Source organism: Monodelphis domestica, chromosome X, assembly GCF_027887165.1.
Source record: "Monodelphis domestica isolate mMonDom1 chromosome X, mMonDom1.pri, whole genome shotgun sequence".
Taxonomy (NCBI): domain Eukaryota; kingdom Metazoa; phylum Chordata; class Mammalia; order Didelphimorphia; family Didelphidae; genus Monodelphis; species Monodelphis domestica.
Genome location: NC_077235.1, coordinates 3,875,319 through 3,895,429, shown reverse-complemented (window position 1 = coordinate 3,895,429; position 20,111 = coordinate 3,875,319). Strand labels below are relative to the sequence as shown.

The 20,111-nt window shown below is 44.8% G+C and overlaps 1 protein-coding gene across 11 annotated transcripts in view; it reads left to right on the top strand.

Moving 5' to 3' along the window:
- CLCN5 (chloride voltage-gated channel 5) overlaps positions 1–1,154 on the top strand; it is a 90,157-nt gene extending 89,003 nt beyond the window's left edge. For all 11 annotated transcript variants that reach the window (XM_007507744.3, XM_007507745.3, XM_056808724.1 and 8 more), the window contains one exon: positions 136–1,154. In XM_007507744.3, coding sequence (XP_007507806.2) covers positions 136–226 — 91 coding nt within the window. In that variant the 3' untranslated portion in view covers positions 227–1,154. The remainder of the gene's footprint in view (positions 1–135) is intronic.
- The last annotated feature ends 18,957 nt before the right edge of the window (positions 1,155–20,111 follow it).

Here is a 20,111-nt window from a genome sequence, read left to right as displayed (position 1 = left end):
CATGGCCCCTTCCGCTAATAGGCTAGGCTGGTGAGCGCTGTGCCCCAGAAGCCAGGGCCAGGGCCGGCCGGCTGGACTGCGGCTGGAGCACAGGGGGAATGCTCTTTGACCCTGAGGTCTTTATTCCAATTTTAGGCGGCTCCTGGGAATTATTACCAAAAAGGATGTATTGAAGCACATAGCCCAGATGGCGAACCAAGATCCCGATTCCATACTTTTCAACTGAAGTCTCAGAACTGCGCTGCGGGGGTGACACTTGCAAGATGGGACTCTTTCTCTGTTCACCCAGTGCAGCAACTTGAGCCTTTCCCACGGGGAATCCTGCATTCTTTGTGACTTCCTTCTCAGCTAACCTGCTGCACGACAGAACTTTCCCTAGGGGAGAGCTTGCTCCTGAGGCTTTTGTGAAGGCACACTGCAGAGATTTCATGAAAGAGTAAAGCAGATTGCCCTAGGAGAACGCTCTTCCTTTCCCTGCCCCTGCCCTATCCTCCCCCCTTCTCTTCCCTCCTGCCCACCCTTTGCTTTTCTTCTCTGCCTTTTCCTTGCCCCTTGCCCCCTGCCCCCTCTTCTCCTTTGCTTCTTTTTTTAAGAAGATCTTTATTTTTTTAACTTGGTAACTAATGATTAGCCAGCTTAGCCATGACTAAAGCCTCTGCAAGGAACCTCTTGGCCCACCCGGCCCCCTCTACTGTCTCCTGACCCTTTCGGAGGTCCTGATCGACCTACAGACTCGTTCCTTACTTGGTTTACTGACAGGAAACCCCCAAAGGCCCGCCCATGGGGTGCTCCCCAGATTAGGGGGAGGGAGTCCATGTCATAGCAGATGTCCAAGCATTTAGCAGGGCTCCCTGTAAAGGGGCTAGGCAGAGGCAGGGGAGCCCGATAGCCTCTCTGTATGGTCCTCCCAGGATGCTGCTTGATCTGACCTCCCCATGTATGCAGGGAGGCTCGCTTCTAGAGCTTGCTTGCCCATTGCTCATGCTACTCTACTCATATGCAAAGCAGAAATGTTAGCCCGCTTTCTCTTGGCCTGCAAAGGCTTCCTGTTAATCAGTTCTCTTTGTTAATAGCAGCAAAGAATGAGTTCTGAAGTGTTTCTGAAAGAAACACCCTCTGAAAATTGATTCATTAAAGACGTGAGGAGAAGCAAACCCTTAGTGGAGAGGTGCTAGGTGTCTTCAGGTGGTCGGTCGGTCGGAGGGCGTGTCCTGTGGGAAAGGGTGGGACCTTCCCTGCAGGGGTGGAAGTCACAGACATGGGCCATTTTCAGATCGACGCCTTTGGGCAGAAATGAACTGACCGGCAGAGAAGTGGTGGCTTCCTCCTGGGTGGTAAGCCTTATCCAAACGCAGGGTTGGGGATGTCATAAGGGGGTCCTCAGGAAGGCACAGACTCATCTGGTTGTTGAGACATACTTGGGGATTCCTGAGATTCTGTGACTGGGGTCCCAGCTTCAAGAACAAGAAGAGTCGACTAGACCCCATAGGTCTCGGCTGCTCTGTCTAAAAGGAAGGGTACAACAGTACAAACCACAAGGCCTCGATCCCTCGGTCCCCTTGCCTGTGCACACTAAGCTTTCCAGAATTCCAAATATGTTCTGGCATTTGGATTGGCCTTGTCACAGACTCTCCAGGGAAACTATGTGCCTGTTAAAGTTCTCTGAGTCACGTTTCGACCCCCTGGGCAATCCTATAAAGCTCCAAAGCTCCCCTAGGTTCCTTGAAGGTGTCACCCAAAGGTGCTACAGTCAAAATCAATTCTCTTTATAATATAATATAATCTTTATAATCCTCTGAAGATCAGGTGCCCAGCAGCGGGGTTACAGAGCCACCAGTCATTTCACTCACTCCTCGGGGGGCATTTTGCTCCCCTTTATTTTACCCACATTCAACTCTCCCTTTCTGCTCCTCTGTGAACAACTCAGGACCGAACTCTGTTGGACTAGATGCTATGACTGATGGAATCCACTCCCCCACATGCCTCCTAAGACTATACTAACATTATATCACATGTACCAAAGATGGCATACAGGTGCTTTTTCCTTGGCCCATGGACTGATTGCTCCCACTTTGGGCATGAGGCCAATAACCGCCATATTCCCCTTACTTCTCTTAAGTCGTCCCGTATGACCAGAGTTCACATCTCCTATTTGATACTGGCATTTCCAGTCATGTGCCTTTTCTCCCCCAACAAACACACGTGCACATGCACACGCTCACATGTGTGCACACCTACTCCAGCAGCTCAACGATGAGAAGACCCCGGATGCCATTCCATCTCTCCAGCATACTGGAAGGAAGAGGGGAGATCTGCTTGCTACCGAGCCCTTCTTAGAACTAGTGCTCAGGATTTCACAAATCAAACGCTAGCCCTTGGGAGTTCTTTTCTTTTATGTAATTCTTGTGTAGTTACCAGTCCCAAGGCAGCACATGTGCTCCTTTAAAAGATATTTCCAGTAGCAGCCCAGGTAAAATAGCAGTGAACCGCAGCAATATTCCATTTGTCCATTTGAAAAGCAAGTGACTGTGCACCTCTGGTACCAGTCTGTCTGAAGCAGCCTGTAGAGCAGGCAGACCCTGGCGGACGCAGGGAGAGCGAAGCCCTTGGCAGTGTTTCTTCTTTGATTTGGGGCTCCTCCCCCTCTGCCAGGTGCCCAAAGGACAGTTTGGCGTTTCTGTCGCTAGATGCTATTGCAAAGCCGAGTTGTGAGGTTTCCTTGGAGGACACACATGCTCTTGTTCCTCAGGTCTCCCTGAAATCTTTGATGGATGAGGCAGCCAGCCCCAAGACACCACTTCAAAACCTCTGCTCGAGGCCAGTACCGTCAGAGGTATCTGTGCTCAGGACCGACGTGTGGCTCCCAAGCATTCCTTCACAGCGAGAACCTCATCCCTTCTGGGTTTTCTGTTTTTCCCATTGCCCTCATCCTTCCCTTGCAGCAAGGAAGTAGGACCGATCCAAGCAGACAGAGCGCCCCACCAATATGCACGTCTCCTTCAGCGCCTGGAGTCCTCCAGGTGTTTAATGAGAAGAGAGACATGTTTCACCATCAGGTCTCGAGACCCTCTTGGTCTGAGTCTGGCTCTCTGGGGGCTGGGTTTGCTTTGCCTTCTTACTGTCGGTGTGGCTTTTCTGCTCTTTTTTGCTGTGATGAATCAGTTCAGAGGGATCTTCCCAGGTTTCTCAGAGTCGTCTTAGAGCACAATAGCATTCCATGCCTGTCATGAGTCAGAAGTGCTTCCCCCCATTCCCCACTTGGTTTCTGGTGTCTGACTAGCACAAAGAGTGGTGCTCTGAATCTCTGGGGCCAGGTGGCCCTTGCTCTCCTGGCGTTGACCTTCTCGGAGGCCATGCCCATGTGGGGGATTGTGGGCAGCTCACACGTGCCTCTCAGCTTAGGAAGACTTTCTGCACTTGCCATCCAGAAGTAGCTGTGGCCTTTGCAGTGTATCCATCATGACACACTTACAACCCTGGGGAGTGCTGATTGTGGCTGGAACTTCCTGTCAGCTTGCTAGTTCAGCACATTCACAGAGCCTCTTTTCTTGGCGCAAAGGAAAGTGTGGCCTGTATTTAACCATTAAGCCAAACAGATGCAGGGAGCTCTGACAGCCTAGGCCAGCGGCCACATGGCCCCGACCAGGGAATTCTGTGACCCACAGATTAATGAGGTAAAGCTCATCTGTTTAGTGTTCTGTGTGAGAGGAAAGGCTCGTGCTGGAATGCAATTGATTACTTCTGCAGAGTCCTGGATTTCCAGTGGTAGACAGCCAGCCAGCCTGGGAAAGGATGGTTCTTTCCAGAGAAGCCCTCCTTGTCCATCCATTTGCCCATTTTCATAGATTTTAAGTCGTGAAGTTAGTTAGCTCCCACTTACCAGAAAGAATGGCTGTGCAGAGAGGCCCATTCCATTCAAGAGGGAACACTTGAGAGAACTAATCAGATTGAAACACCCCCTTTCTGCTTGGCCTCAACTTCTCCTGTCAGCATCCTGGGACCCAGCTGCATGGTGGGAAAGAGGCAACTAGCTCATGGCTTCAGTGGATAATCGACAAGGCAGCAAAGGCTCGGGTGAGATCATCTCAAGTTGTTGATCCAGCAGCAAAAAATTCAATTGTTTTGGCACCAAACAGCTGTCTCTGAATAACTCTTGGCAGGAAGAGTCAAGAACAGGATGGAAGTCTCCAATGGGTCCTTAATTCTGCTAGAACATGAGCAGGAGACAGTAACGGTAAATTAGGACAGCTTCAGACCCCAAAGAACATTGAAGCTCATTAAAAGAAAAGAGAAGGCTTGTGGAAAGTTCTTGCCATTGCCCTTCTGAGCTACGTGGATCTCCGCTGCTTCACTGAGGGGCATCTATGTGTCCCATGATGATTTCAGTACTATGGAAGGCAGTCTTCCAAAAGGAATTCTTGTTAGCAAACAGGGCCTAATTGCTGAATGATCACGATTGGAAGGGTCCAGTGCTTGGGTCTTGCTAAGTGCGAAGCGCCTGGTCCAGCAATGGAAGGAGGAAGCTGGTCTGTCTCTCCCTACCTTGGACTCCTATTATATGAGAGGGAGTATACAAGGATGCTGATGCAGGGAGAGACTGAAAGGACATGTTCATGGGATCCTGGCTTCTTTTAGGAATTGGCGTGCCTCGGGCAGAGGAAGGGGCCCCAGAGCTTCCATTTGGAGCAACTCGGGGGCTATTTGGGGTCCCTTTACATCAGTGGGAAAGCACCACTGGGTACTGCTCCCAGCTGCTTGGCCTGGAAATGTGGGAAAGAGGAGGTTAGTCTCCTCCACACACACACACCCCCCCCCACTGCCTGCTCAGGCCCTGGCATCTTGAAGATGCAACATTCCCATGCCTGCAGGGCAGAGAGGTCAGAGCAGAAAAATCCATCAAGTAATTCAAGAGGACCAAGTGCATCCATAAAGCGTCACAAGTGTGAGTGGCAAGCGAGAGTGGGGCTAGGGCCGCCGGGGGGGGGTGACATCCATTCTCACAGGGCAGGCCCCCCCAGGGATGGAAATTCACATAGGGAGTGCAACCTGCACTTCTACTGCCAAGCTGTCTTCAGCTGTCACAGAGAGTGCTGCCACAGCCTTTTCTCAGTCTACTGTGGCATGTTCCCAGCCAAACCAATTTCATGGACTCTGTGTGAAGGGGACATTTTTCAAGTGCATCCTGATTCCAGGCATTCTTAAACAAAGGCTTTACGGAGCTAAGAAGGGTTTACACAAAAATGGTCACTTGGCATTGTGACACATGCATTCGTAGCTCCCCGTATGGTAACATATGGTGCAGACCTCCCCTGGGCTGGTATGGATGAAGGGCTCCAGCCAACCAAGTGCATGGCAGCACGAGATCGACTCAGAAATCGCCGAGGCTGGAGGCGTCTCCCTTCCTCAAAAGAGGAGCTAACGATTCCGACTTTCCAGGGTTTCCCGATCAAGCAGGAGGCAGCCATAATAAAGTGAGATTGAACCTGTTTGCCATTTGTTCTTTGTTTACACTCTCAACCAAAATGATCAAAAGTTTGTTAAAGATTTGATTGTGTTGCTTGTTACATGGCAAGAACTTCTTGGAATTGTGGGCGTTAGCAACTTGAGATGATGCCAGAAACTCTTGCTGGCCACATCCTCATTTCTAGACATCTGGCTTCTGGCTTCATCTCATGGGTGATACAGGAAATTAAAATTGCTTTTCTTTCCACTGTGCTCTCTAATTTTGCCAAATCACCCCCCAAAAAGACAACACTGCAAGGCCGACCCTCACACGTGGCCTGGATCCCAGTGACTGAAGAGCTGTGTTGGAGAAACAGCAGAATGTAAGGCTCTAAAGTTCATCATTTTCAAATGAATCCTCACGGCCCCGCTCCTTCCTTTCCATCCCTGAAAGCCTGCTTACCTTTGCTTCGAATGACTCCTCTTACACGTGAGGAGCTCCCTAAGTCGAAAAGAATTCACTGGTAACAACACTGACGGGCCCAGAGTAAATCCAAAAATGGCAGATTCCTGTCAAGCGACCAAGGGAAAGGGCCATTGATGATGTGATCCTGAACACCAGGGACTTCAGAATGAATAGCAGGCACATGACGTGCTCAGCACTCATTGCTAACATCACCTCTGGCTGTCTTGACTTACAGGAGAGAGGTGTGCTTCGAATTAGAGTTAGAAGGCCTCCGTTTGAAACCAGTTACTGTGAACATGGTTAAGCCCCTTCTTCCCTCTCCAGACCTCAGTTTCCTCCTCTGTTAAATGAGAGGGGGCGGGTGGTGTCAAAGCAGATGCGCTCTTATCCCCATGTCAGACATGTAGAAAATGACAGTCCAACATTGGGCCCAAGAGTTCTTCAAGTAGTCCCATGGGAATAGCCAGTCTTGAGAGGATTACAGACATGAAGAGAAAGCTTAAACTTGTTCTTTTAGGCCTCAGTACTAGGAGCAATTGGTGGGGGAGGGTTACAAAGAGGCTGATTTGGGCTTAATATTATCAGGAAAAGCTTTCTAGCAACGAGTTGTAGAGGAATAGAAAGGCCTGGTGTGGTTGGTTCTCCCCCTTTGGAGGTCTTCAGCACTGACTAGACCACTCTTGCCAAGGATGTCATAGCAAAGATAGCTTTGGGGTTTGGCTTAGACAAGATGGTGGCCAAGGTCCCTTCCACCTCACAAATGCTATAATCTGAGGAGATACCTACAAAGGACAGACATCTAGTTTTCTGCCCATATCTCACCACATAACTAACTGCTTTCTACCCCGTTAGCTGTTAGTGTGCATCTTGAAGAAAGTTTGTGTGTATATGCGTGTCTTGTATGTGCATGCGTGTGTTTGTGTGTATGTAGGGAGGGGGTGTGTGGCAATGATTCTGGAAAGTGACCTCAAATCCTTTCAACACGATCTTGTGTATCTTAGATAAGCTCGATGTCTTAAACGTTGCTTTCTTTGAAACCGCCTTTCGAAGCTCTGCTTACTAACCACATGTGGACAAATTCATTGCCTTAAAAGCCTGTTAATCCATCCCTTTATGGCCTTCTACCCAAAATGCCACATGAGGATGGTGCTGCCTTTCTTCCTCCCTCTCTGCTCCGGCTCCAGGCAACAACTGAGCTGGAAGCCAGACCCCAACTAGGTTCCATTCTATGAGACCCAACATAGGCTTCAACCCAGCCAGAGAAACCAGACCTGCCCAACTGGCTCTTGGAGTTCCTGAAAGCTGGGAAGAGTTCAGCAGAAAGCAATATTTCACAAATATCTGCATGTCAATAGGAGCTCAGCATCTAGAAAGTGAATGCTGTGGCGTTTCCAGAGAAAGCAAAGCATGGAATTCTACTGAGCAGTTAATCTTCATATGAGGAAAGGTTGCCAATCCTCAAGACACTTCCATAGCTTTAGTTCATCTTTCAGAAACATGGGCCTTCCTCCAGAGGGACAGTCTGAACTCCAGCTCCAGCTTGTCACGGAAAATGATGTGGTAAAGAAGGCGAGGGCAGGGGGGAATGCTCAGGGCGGGGCACTTGAACCACCTACTACCATCTAGAAAATGGGGCTGATGGGGTGGAGCCAAGATAGCAGCTTAGTAGCAGCAATAGCTTAAACCACTCAACAATCCTTCCAAACCAACCTTTAAAAAGTATCTCAAAATGACAGAAGTCAAAAACCATCAGCAAGGTCGAGTAACAGGGTTCCTGCAGAATACAACTTGAAAGGCAGGCAGAAAGGCGATTTTCATGGGATAAGGGGGAACCAGAAGCAAAGCTGCACACAGTGGAGTGCTGGCCAACCACTCCTCCCACCTATTGCACCAGGTTCTGAGCCCAGGCATAGGCAAACTTCAAGATCCCCGGATCCTGGCTATAGCAACCACAGAGCACCCCACACCCCAGCCCTACCCCTTGAAGTCCCAGGCCCTGGCACCACTTTCAAGTCTGTAGTGAAGACCTAGCCCTTGGCAAAATAGCTCAGAGTGCTGAGTCTTACAAGCCATTAGCACAGAAAGCAGAATCATCAGCTTTCAGAATTTCCAGTCCAAAGGCAAAAAACAGCTGGGAAAATGGGCAAACAGCAAAAGAAACACCTAACTGTAGAAAATTTCTATGGAGACAAAGCGCAAAGCATACATTCAATAGAGAACACTGAGATCCAAGCAACTACACACAATGGAAATTGGTCTCAAGCACTGGAAGAACTCAAAAATCAAATAAGACAGGTTAAAGAAAAATGGAGAAAAGGAATGAAACTAATGCAAAAAGAAAATAACAGCTTAAAAAGCAAAATTGGTCAACTGGAAAAAGAGGCACACAAATACAAAGAAAAGAGCTTCTTATAAAAATAGAATTGGCCAAATGGAAAAGGAGGATCAGAAGGTCACAGAAGAAATTCATCCTTTAAAAATTAGAATTGAGCAAATATAAGCTAATGACTTCATGAGACATCAGGAAACAATAAAATCAAAAGAATGAAAAAATAGAAGAAAATATGAAATATCTTGTAGAAAATGGGGCTGGGGCTGATGCCACTCTAGCCCTACTTACCTCACAAGGATGCCATGAGGAGAATGTAGCAGTTGATGGAGAACATTTTGGAAAGTCCAAGTGGCTAATGAATAATAGGTGGAACTCTTAATACTCCAATTATTTTCAGTACCTGAGATTCACATTCATGGTACAGTTAGGGTTGCTTTCTTGCTTTGTGAATTCACTTGGTCCAGGTTTGGCATGATGCATGTAAATTAAAACACAGCAGTTACCCAGTCTGATGCTATGATGCTCTGCCTTTGCTGCTTCGTATACCGACGCCCTGGGATCTCTACAGCAAGAGTTCTTAATGTGGACTTAAGATTCCATGAAGTTGAAAAGAACAAAAAATTCTGCCTTTGTTTTCAGACTTCAAATTTAGCATTTCCTTTCATTATGAGTTTGTTTTTTATCAAAAGAATGTATTTCCTGGTATCTCAGGCCCTCCTTCCCCTACCCACTTTATAGAAGGCATCATTCAGCAAACAGATATGTACACATGGATTATGTCTTTCAAGTTCCCATTTTTCAGGTCATTCTTTGGAGGTGACATCCACAAGTTATCCTGCAAGTAATTGGCATTCTGCATACAATAATATCTGCAGCTGGATATAATGTTCTCTTGGTTCTAGTCATTCTGCTATTTATTATCCCACGTAGGTCGTTCCAAGTTTGATTTTTAGCCAGCTCATCATTTCTTCCAGCACAGTAGTATTCCATAACAACCGTATACCAAATTTGTCCAGCCATTCTCTCAATTTCCAGTTCTGTGTGGAGGCTCTTTTCCTTTTCCCCTGATCTCCTTGGGAAACAGAGTGGGTCTAAGGGTATATGCAGATCAAGAACTCTCTGCATCAACTCCCAATTGCTCTACAAATTGGTTGGATCCGTTCAGTTTCACCAACAGGGTTTCAGCGTCCCCATTTTTGCACCTCCCCTCCCATATTTGTCATTTTAGCCAGTCTGATGTGTGAGAGATGATATCACAGAATTGTTTTGGTTTGCATTTATCTAATCAGTAGTGATTTAAGGCATTTTTTTTCACGTACCCATAAATGGCGTTGATTTATCGGAAAATTGTCTGTTCGTATCTTTTGCCATTTATCACTTGGGGGATTGCTCTTACTCTTCTACATTTGGCAAAGTTCTCTCTATATGTTCAATGTGAGATCTCTATCTGAGAGGCATCTCCCCCACCCCATTCTGCTTTCCTTCTAATCTTGGCAACATCTGTTTTATTTGTACAAAACCTTTTTAATGTTTGTTTGAAGTAGGATTCCAAGGAGGGATCTTTCTGTAGGCTTCACCAGACAGACTGCCTAAGGGGGTCAGCCTCCCCAATAATGATGAACCCCCATTCTACAGCAAGGAACTTCCAAGTCTGCACACCCCTTAAGGAATAGGGGAGGAAACACTAGGTGATTTGAATCATCAGCCTTTGCTCATTGACTATTGGAAGGGGAAGCACAGCCTAATTACCATTAGAATTTCCATCTGCCCCTTAGAATCCCGACTGGATAGGAGAGCTTCTGTTTCCAGAATTCCCCCCAAAGCCTTCCAGTGTAATAAGGTCCCTCTCCTTTGCCTCAGGCTCCAGGGAGGGACCTCTTTCTGCCCACTGGCTTCCTTATAGCTGTCTCCACCCTACCTTGTGTCTGCCATCCTGAGACCTCATTGCTGGCTGATCTGGTGTGAGCTAGGGAAGCTAAAAAGGGACCACTCATGTGGGAAAATACGCGCCCCCCCCCACACACACACACACCGGGGTTCCTACATTGGAGTTCAGTAGGAAGGTGGTTTGATGGTTTGATGGTAACCAGGTTTCTTTTGTTGCATCTAGCTGAAAGCTAGAGGAGGGGGTAGATGCATGTAGGAAGGCTCTTACTCATCAAAAGGTATAATGGAGGAGGCCAGGGGCACTAGGCACTAGCCACTAATGAGAGATTCCATCATTCTGTCAAGAGCTAGCCCATTTCTAATGTGAACAATCCAGTTATTTCGGAGAGAGGAAACCCTCCCCATCCAAATCCAACCCTCTTGTGGTATGGAAGAGTAAGGAGGAAACCCATCTGCTCTGGCTACGGCAGCAAACAGTGGCATGAATATTCTGTGTCAGTAGTCCCTCACCTCTCTGCACTAAGGGATGGGTTCCATGGCCAAGTAGTGACCCCTTCCTTCTAGTGGTTCTTCCTTTCTACTTGGTGGAGCCTTTGGGTCTAGTCTCTTGTTTCTGCTGACATAGACACCTTGGCGTATTTCCCCGAAGTCCAGCTATATTGGTTGGCCCTGTATTCCATGATGCCGATGCCGGCTTTTTTGGCTCAAGACTAAGTTCTTTGACTAGCCCAAAGAGCACTGCTCTGGATACTTTGGCATCTGATATGCCTCTGTCTCTAGATTTGAGTAAATGCCCTCCAGCAGGGAAGCCTGCTGGGTCAAGGGGTGTGGACAGTCCAGTCATTTTGGAAACTTCCAGACTCATCAGTGAAATGGTTTGGGTGTGCACTTCTCTTGGTGCTGGTGACGACTTGTCACCTGGTCGGTCATGATAGCTTTTGAATCTTTTGAAAAGAATATTCCTCACACCACTGATCATTGATGTGAACTACTCCTGAACAAGGAATGAGCCGTGAAACATCACACATTAAAAATGGTTTACGATGATCTTGACAGTCAACAAACCTTTCCATGCCCAAAGGACAGGAAAAGAGTTGTCTAGGAGCCCGTGATACCACATCCCAGCATGCTTTTTGGCAAGTGATATGCTTTTAAAAGATCCCAGCAGTATCGGGGTCCCCTCCTACCTTTCCTTAGGCTGTGGAACTGGCTCACTGATGTTCTTTTATTCCTTTTGGTTTTTTGCATCACTACCCCTCTCCCCGCAACTTGCTCCTCCCCAAACAGAAGCTTTAACTTGTAACCAATAAATATAGTCAAGCAAAAGACATTTGCGTTGTGTTGTTCATGTCTGAACCCGGGCGTCAGAGCCTCCCTATCCACAGGTGGAAAGTGCGCTGTGCATTGCTTTGCTAAGAGTTCTTAATGTTGTTCAGACTGTCATCCTTGACAGCATGCCCATAAACGAGAAATCTACAAACAGAAATTGTCCTGCTTCTTCTCCCTTCACTCCATCAGGCCATGCTAGTCTTGCCAGCTTTCTTGTGCCTTATAATTACGGTCTGCCTCCATTAACAGATGCCCTTAGTTTCTGGTTCTTGGCTAGCACAAAAGGCTGCTGTAAGCATTCCACATATAGGGGTCCTTTTTCTCTTGCTTTGATCTCTGGGGTATGGGCCTAATGGTGCCGGGTCCAGCTTAGGGCCCTCAGAGGCCATAGCTACAAATGGCTTTTCAGAGGCACACTGACAGTGAAAGCGTCATCAAAATAGCGATCATCCTGCCCGAGGCCTTCCAGCGACGGTCACTTTTTATATTTTCAACATTTTGCCAAGCCATTGCTCGTAAGGAGGAACGTTGGGCATTTTAATTGGCATTTTTCTATTAGCCATTTGGAGCAGGTTTTCATTCCACTGTCGTCGATAGGATATGTTGGGTTTCTTCCTTTGAGAACTGCTTCGTCCTATCCTTTAACCACTTTATTCTCTACCAGGGCATGGCCCGTTCTCATATATTTGCATCAATCTCTTACTTGTTTTGTTGATCAGACCTTTAGTCAGACATTTTCTGCAAAGGTTTTCTTCAAACTAATCATTTCCTCTCTAAGGATTACATGACTGATTTTCTTTTTCGTAGCTTTTCCATTTTATGTCATTAAGTGTCCATTGTCTCGTCTGTGATCCTCCTTGTTTGGCAAGAACTCTCTCCTTGGCCCTATAAAAAGATTTTCGTTCCTTGCTCTTCTCATTTGGCTGATTTATCTAGATCTTGGATCTGTTTGGAGATTAGTGGGCTGAGTCTCTTTTCTGCTCTTTGGGTTTATCAAACACACTTTGTTATTAGGTTCAATGATTGCTTAATTTGTTCTACTGTTCAACTTTTCTCTAACTAGTCCCAAATTATTCTGCTGATTACAGCTCTGTAGGATAGCTTGAGATCTGGTTCTGCTCGATCCACTCTTTTCCTTCCTGTTTTCCGCCATTGTTTCTCTCAGAACTCTTGTTCTTTTAAAATGGATTTTGTCTTGTTCAACAAAGAAATCCTTTGGCAGTTTGATTAGTATGGCATAGGATCGATAATGAATTTAGAAGATGTTGCCATTTTTATTAGCATGGCCCAGCCATGAGCAATGACTTCCTTTCCAATTATTGAAGTCAATTCTGGATGTTACACAATGCAGCTATTTTCTCCAGGCTACCATTTCTTTTCCCCCCTTATTTGATTTTCTTCCTCCAAAAATGGTTTCAATGGACCCATTTAGGGGTTTTCTGGTCTCTTCAGCCTGCTGTTTCACTAAGAATTCTCCGACTAGCCAAAGCTGCAAAAGAGATCTGTACCTTTTTGTTGTTGCTGCTGTTGTTTTCCTGATGAAATCTTTTCTATTCGGATCCCATGTCCATTCTACTCTTGTGAAACAGCCAGGAAACGGCCACCAGGTGTCAGGGCAGCCAAGCTCACTGGGAGCTTTGAGCTGTGGAAAAAGGATGTGTTGGTTCATATCATTTGAAAGAGGTAAACCAGGACTCATCCCAGAGTCGCAGCTTCTTCCCTTCCCTTCTCCTGCCCTGCTCCCACCTCCACACGACTTCTCCAGGGCAGAGAGAGGGGGAGGACAAATACATAAAGCCACTAGCAGTGGAAGCATCCCACTTTCCCTCCTCTCCTCTCATGACAGTTGGGAATTCTGAAAATCAAAAAGAAGAAGAGATGAACCCAATTCAAAACATGAATAAAGACACTGACTTGATAAACAAAGTTAGCAGCAGCTACTTGAGGAAAAACGAATAAAATACTTTATTAATCAGTTCACCTTGTTTTTAAAAACAAGAGAAAAGGCACATGGCCAGGACAAAATGAAACTGAAGCCTTCACAACAAACGAAGATGAAATAAGGAAAGTGCCAGAAATTATTTTGTCCAATTATGTGCCAAGAAAATGGATCTTTTGGGTGAAAAAGTTTTTGCAGCAGCAGTAGGTAACAAAGATCTGTTTTTAGCATTTTTTGTCATTGTGTCACTGACACAGTCATAAGAAAAGTAGCAACACTTAAGGATAAAAGAACTCTGTACAACTGAAATAAGTAGTTTATGTATGTTAAAAAACCTCTACTTCTTCCCCCCAGGTCAGTGCATAAGCTACAATGAAAACAAGAATAGGAATTTTTGGAAAATTTAAAGATTTTCTTTTAAAATATGAAAAAATATAATCTTGGTAAATTGGTAAAACAAAAAGATGGCAAATATTATTTAGTTAAAACCAAGGGCCAAAATTATATGTAAATTGTATGGACAGATTAAAGAACTTTCTAATAAGATGAAGTGCAAAACCAAGACATCTGTTATCCCCAAAATTAGTCAAGTTTTAGTTATAGCAATAAGATAAGAAAAAGAAACTTAAGGAATACACAGAGACAGAGTAGCCAAAACTATTGCTCTTTGCAGACACGATATTCTCTTTGAAGGGGTTGTGGAAATACACCATTGCATTATTGGTGGAACTGTGAATTAGTATAACCATTTTGTTAGCAATTCGATATGATGCAAACAAAGGGGCCAAAATGTCCATAATTTGGGGACTTCTGGGGGTAGAGCCAAGATGGAGGACTAACTAGAGCAACAGCTCTATATCACCACAATCCTCTGGGACTAAGAGTAAACTATCACCACAAAACAAACAAAGGAGTAAAAGAACAAGCAAGGAGACAGAGTAAAACAATGTTAAAAAAAAGAAATACCCAAAAGGTAGGCAGAGACCGTCTGGGGAACAGGGGTGAGAGGAGAGCAGAGCTAGCAGGAGGCATACTGAAGTGAAGTGAGTGAAGAGCAAGCCAAGAGCACACCACACCCCCCCACCCAACATCTGCTCTCACAGGTTCCAAACTTGAACCCAAGCTGTCAGACCTTGAGATTCTGCCTGGACAAATGGTGGTCCAAGCCAACTCACACCCATTGAAATTTCAAACCTGTGGAGAAGTCCAGGGTCCCATCCCAGGGCAATCTGGGCTGAAGGGGATCACTCTGCTTGGGCCCACGGTGAAGCCAGGAATCCCAGTCTAGGCTTTGGATGAGGACACCATTCTCAGGAGGAACCTCCCTGGGATCTTTTTGCCCAAAACTAAGGGTAGAGCTCCAGGACAGGGCAATCAAGGGTGTGCCTGATTGAATCAAGAACACCTTGAGGAAAAAAAAAACTTGAGCCTAAGCCTGGGGCTACAATTTGACCAGCACCTGACCTGATCAAGTTCAGATTGAGATCAAAAGCTTACACCCAAGCCTGAGGAAAGTCTTTAAGCTATCAGTATCTCAAGGGTCAATTGAATCAGCAGGGGGGAGGGGACTATCAGAGCTCTCAGCCCCCAGACCATCTGATAAACTAGTAACAACCCAGAAAATAAGCTAAAAATAGAATCAAGGAAGGACTGAAGTTTAAGAGGTTACCCCAACTTCCCAGAAAATAGAGCCTATCTATAATTGGATGGGGGAAATCAGCAAACAACCAAAAAATCACTTAACTCTAAAGAATGTTTATGGAAACAAAGAGCAAGGCACAAACACAGAAGGGGAAAGCAAAAGTAAGGGAAACACACACAAAGTGCAAAAGAAAAATATGGAATGGACACAGAGTCTGGAGGAGCTCAAAAAAGACTTCAAAAACCAATTAAGAGAGGTAGAGAAAAAGTGGGGAAGAGAAATGCAAGTGATGCAAGAAAAAATGGGCCAGTTGAAAAAGGGGAACCAAAAACTGACAGAGGAAAACCAGGCCTTAAAAATCAGAACTGATCATCTAGAAACTAATGATTTCATGAGAAATCAAGAAACAATAAAGCAGAATCAAAGGAATGGAAAAAAAAACCAGAGGAAACATGAAATATCTTATTGAAAAACAAGCGACCTAGAAAATAGATCTAGGAGAGACAATCTGAGAATTATTGGACTACCTGAAAGCCATGATGAAGAAAAAAACCTTAGATATCATATTACAATAAATTATCAAAGATAACTGCCCAGAGATCTTTGAAGAAGAAAATAAAATTGAAATTGAAAGAATTCACAGATCACCTCCAGAATGAAATCCTCAACTGAGCATGTAATATGATATTCATGAAGGCAAAAGATTTGAGTTTATAATCCAGAGTCACCTATCCAGCAAAACTGAGTATATTCTTTGGGGGGGGGAGAATGGTCATTCAGTAAGATAGAAGTTTTATAAGCATTCCTGAGGAATAAGCCAGACCGAAACAAAAACTTTGTAGACCAAATATGAGACACAAGAGAAGCCCAGAAAGGTAAATAAGAAAGAGAATAGTTAAGGGATTCATTAAGGTAAAAATGTTTACATGTCTACATGGAAAGAGAATTTCTCTTATTCTCAAAATTACTCTTAGTAATAGACAAGATAGAAGGAATTTACTCAGAAAGAAGATGGAAAAGTAAGCTGATTATGATATTATGATATATATGATGATATGATATATATGTAAATGTAATGATATGAACAATATGTATGTATGATATGATATTTGGAAATTGGAAAATAAGGGAGAAAGGAGCAGAACCAGGAAAACATTGTAAACAGAGACTGATATACTGTGACACAATTAAATGTAATGGACTTCTCCATGGTTACATGATTCATGATCCCTCCCCCTACTCCTGCTCTTTCCTCCCTCTCCTGAATCTGACAAGCAGTTCCATTGGGTTATACATGTATTATGTCGTGTTGTTCAAAGCCTATTTCTGTGTTATTAATATCTACAGTAGAGTGATCCTTTAACATCAAAACCCCAATCATATCCCTATCACATTATGTGATCGATCGATCACACATTTTTCTAATGCATTTCCATTTCCACAGTTCCTTCTCTGGGTGTAGATAGCGTTCTTTCTCACAAGTTCCTCTGAATTGTCCTGGGTCATTGCATTGCTGCTAGTAGAGAAGTCCATTACATTCAATTGTACCACAGTGTATCCGTCTCTGTGTACAATGTTCTCCTGGTTCTGCTCCTCTCACTCTGCATCACTTCCTGGAGGTTGTTCCAGTTCACATGGAATCCCTCCACTTTATTATTCCTTTGAGCACAATAGTATTCCATCACCAACATATACCACAACTTGTTCAGCCATTCTCCAATCAAAGGGCAGCCCCTCATTTTCCAATTTTTTTGCCACCACAAAGAGCACAGACATGAATATTTTTGTACAAGCCTTTTTTCTTATCTCTTTGGGGTATAAACCCAGCAGTGGTATGGCTGGATCAAAGGGCAAGCAGCCTTTTAGTGGCCTTTGGGCATAGTTCCAAATTGCCTTCCAGAATAGTTGGATCAATTCACAACTCCACCAGCAATGCATTAATGTCCCAATTTTGCCACACCCCTCCAACATTTATCACTTTCCTTTGCTGCCATATTGACCAGTCTGCTAGATGTGAGGTGGTACCTTAGAGTTGTTTTGATTTTCAATTTTCTAATTATGAGAGATTTAGAATACTTTTTCATGTGCTGATTGATAATTTTGATTTATCTGAAAATTGCCTATTCATGTCCCTTGACCATTTGTCCATTGGGGAATGGCTTGATTTTTTTTTGTAAATTTGACTTAGTTCCTTATATATTTGGGAGATTAAACCTTTGTCAGAGAGTTTTGTTATAAAAATGTTCTCCCAGTTTGTTGCTTTCCTTCTCATTTTGGTTGCATTGCTTTTGTTTGTATAAACCCTTTTAAATTTGATATAATCAAAGTCATACATTTTACATTTTGCAACATTCTCTATCTCTTGCTTGGTCTTAAATTCCTTCCTTTCCCACAGATTGACAGGTAAACAATTCTATGTTCACCTAATTACTTATAGTTTCCGACTTTATATTCAAGTCATTCACCCATTCTGAGTTTATCTTGGTGTAGGATGTGAGATGTTGATCTCAACCTAATCTCTCCCACACTGTCTTCCAGTTTTCCCAGCAGTCTTTGTCAAATAGTGGATTTTTGTCCCCAAAGCTGGGCTCTTTGGGTTTATCATAGACTGTCTTGCTGAGGTCATTTACCCCAAGGCTATTCCACTGATCCTCCTTTCTTTTAGCCATATTGTTTTGATGACATCAGGTGGTACATTTGAAGAAACTATGAATTGTTCTGACATCTTTATTTAGAGACTTAGCTCCACAGAGGCTAATTGGTGTCTGTTCTGAGGCAGAAGCTTTCCTGTGCCTTTCCCACACCAGAATTCCAAGTGGCAGGATAGTCCCCCCAGAAATGTGACTGTCAGCAAGAACTGTCTGCAAACAGAAAGCCCAAGAATGAACCCAAAGGTCTTGGCACTGAACATTTCTATTTCTTCTTCTTCTTCTTCTTCTTCTTCTTCTTCTTCTTCTTCTTCTTCTTCTTCTTCTTCTTCTTCTTCTTCTTCTTCTTCTTCTTCTTCTTCTTCTTCTTCTTCTTCTTCTTCTTCTTCTTCTTCTTCTTCTTCTTCTTCTTCTTCTTCTTCTTCTTCTTCTTCATTATTTCATTATTGTTTGGGACTTAATCCAAACTCAACTTTTTGAAGGTAAACTTTTCCTTCCCACTTCACAAACCAACTTTTTCCTGAATTGCTCGTAACTGTCCATGATTACACTATCCCCTTAGTCATGCTTGCTGAAAAAAGTCACCTTTAGTATTCCTTCCAAGGAAGTCTCACATCCAGATAGTCACTATCTCCTTCTGGTTGTCCCTTTGAAATCTCTCCACCATCCATCCAACTCCTCTTTTCCACTCCCGCTGTGATCATCCTGCTTCCCGGGGCCTCCTTATCTCTTCTCCAGACATCAGAGCAATCCATCATGAGTGTGCTGCCATGCACATCCTCCCCCAAAGTGCCTGGACCATTCTCCTTGCCAATAACTTTAGTAGCTCTTCACTGCTTCCTGAGATAAAGTTCTCCACCTGGAATCTGAGAGGTTTGCTTTTTTGTTTGCAGGGTGGGGAATGGAAGGGAGACCAGCCTTTCCAGCCTTGCCTCACTCTTGTCATTCTCAAATCCCCTGTTGCTGCTTAAGTGGTTACCCCACAAGCTATCAAAAACCTCAAGGGGAAAAATGAACCAAGAATGGATTGGAAGGAGGCCCATTGGTGTCAGATCTCAGACGACAATATAAAGTGGAAGCTGTCAGAAATGTTTGCAGGCCCAGCCCACAATGCTAGGAGCCTGGGGTTTGAGAAATCAAAAGTTTATTCCCAGTCACTAGTAGATTGGGAGTTCCTCAGGGGCCTTTCTTGGTATCTCCATTCCTCCCTCCACACAGTGCCTGGCACAAAGTGGATGCTTAAAAATGCATAGGGATTTATTAACCTGTTCCTTAGTTATTAATAATTCATCGATCATTTCAACATATTTAAAAAGTAGTTATTCCTGTTCGAAGAAGACAGTAGGAGGGCAGAAAGGAGCTTTAGGTACCACAGCCAGCATGAAAAGCTCCCAGTGCATACATGACCTACCTCTGAAAGATCACATCACAAAAGAAATTAGCTAAGGAAGGAAGGCAATGCCTTGTACAACTCCAGATAAGGGAAAGATTCAGAAGGAAGCAAGAGACAAGGGAGAAGACCACAGAACTGAACAAAAGCAAACTGAGGGCAGGCACAGACATAGGTGGAAATGGATGCACACTTGAAAGGGAAACCCTCAAGGCCAGATAAAGGGTACACACATAGAGGACAGACAACGAGAACATGCAGGATACATACAAAGCAAGCATGGCAGCCCCAATGGGAAATCTCGCCCCCTAAATCAAGAGAGGACCCACGTGGGAATGGAAACAAGGAGAATGCACACACGCACACACATGCACACACACACACACACACACACAGAAGAGAGACACTCAGGTACCACACCTAAGTGGGTGTGGACATCCAAAGAATAGAAAGAATCCGAGACAGAAGGGGAACACACAGGAAAGAGAGAGGACAAGGGCCACACAAATGGAGAAGGGAGACACATACCAAGATGGAAGTGGACACATAAATGCAGGAGGGAGATGCACACATAGATGCAAAGGAACAAACTGAGAGCCAGGGGACATAGACATCTGGGAGAGGGACACACACACTAAGATGAGAGGAACATAATGATTTGGAACCACAGTAACCAGGATGTGCACACTTGGAGAAGAGCCAGGTACATAGACTGATGGGATGAGGGGACATGGAGACAGATGGCAATACATGGACTGATGGGGGAAGAGACAGAGGGAGAGAGGCCCAGACAAGTAGGGGACACACAGAAGATACCTAGCCAGATAGGTGACACAGACAGATGGGGACACACAGAGAAACAATCCACAAAGAGATGGGGCACACACATATGAGGGACACATAGGCACCCAGAAAACACACAAAGCAGGGACACAAAGATAGAACACATAGAAATACCTGGGACAAACAGATTAGGGACACAGACAGATAAGGCTACACAGGCAGGCAGGGCACAGAAAGACAGAGAGACAGGGGA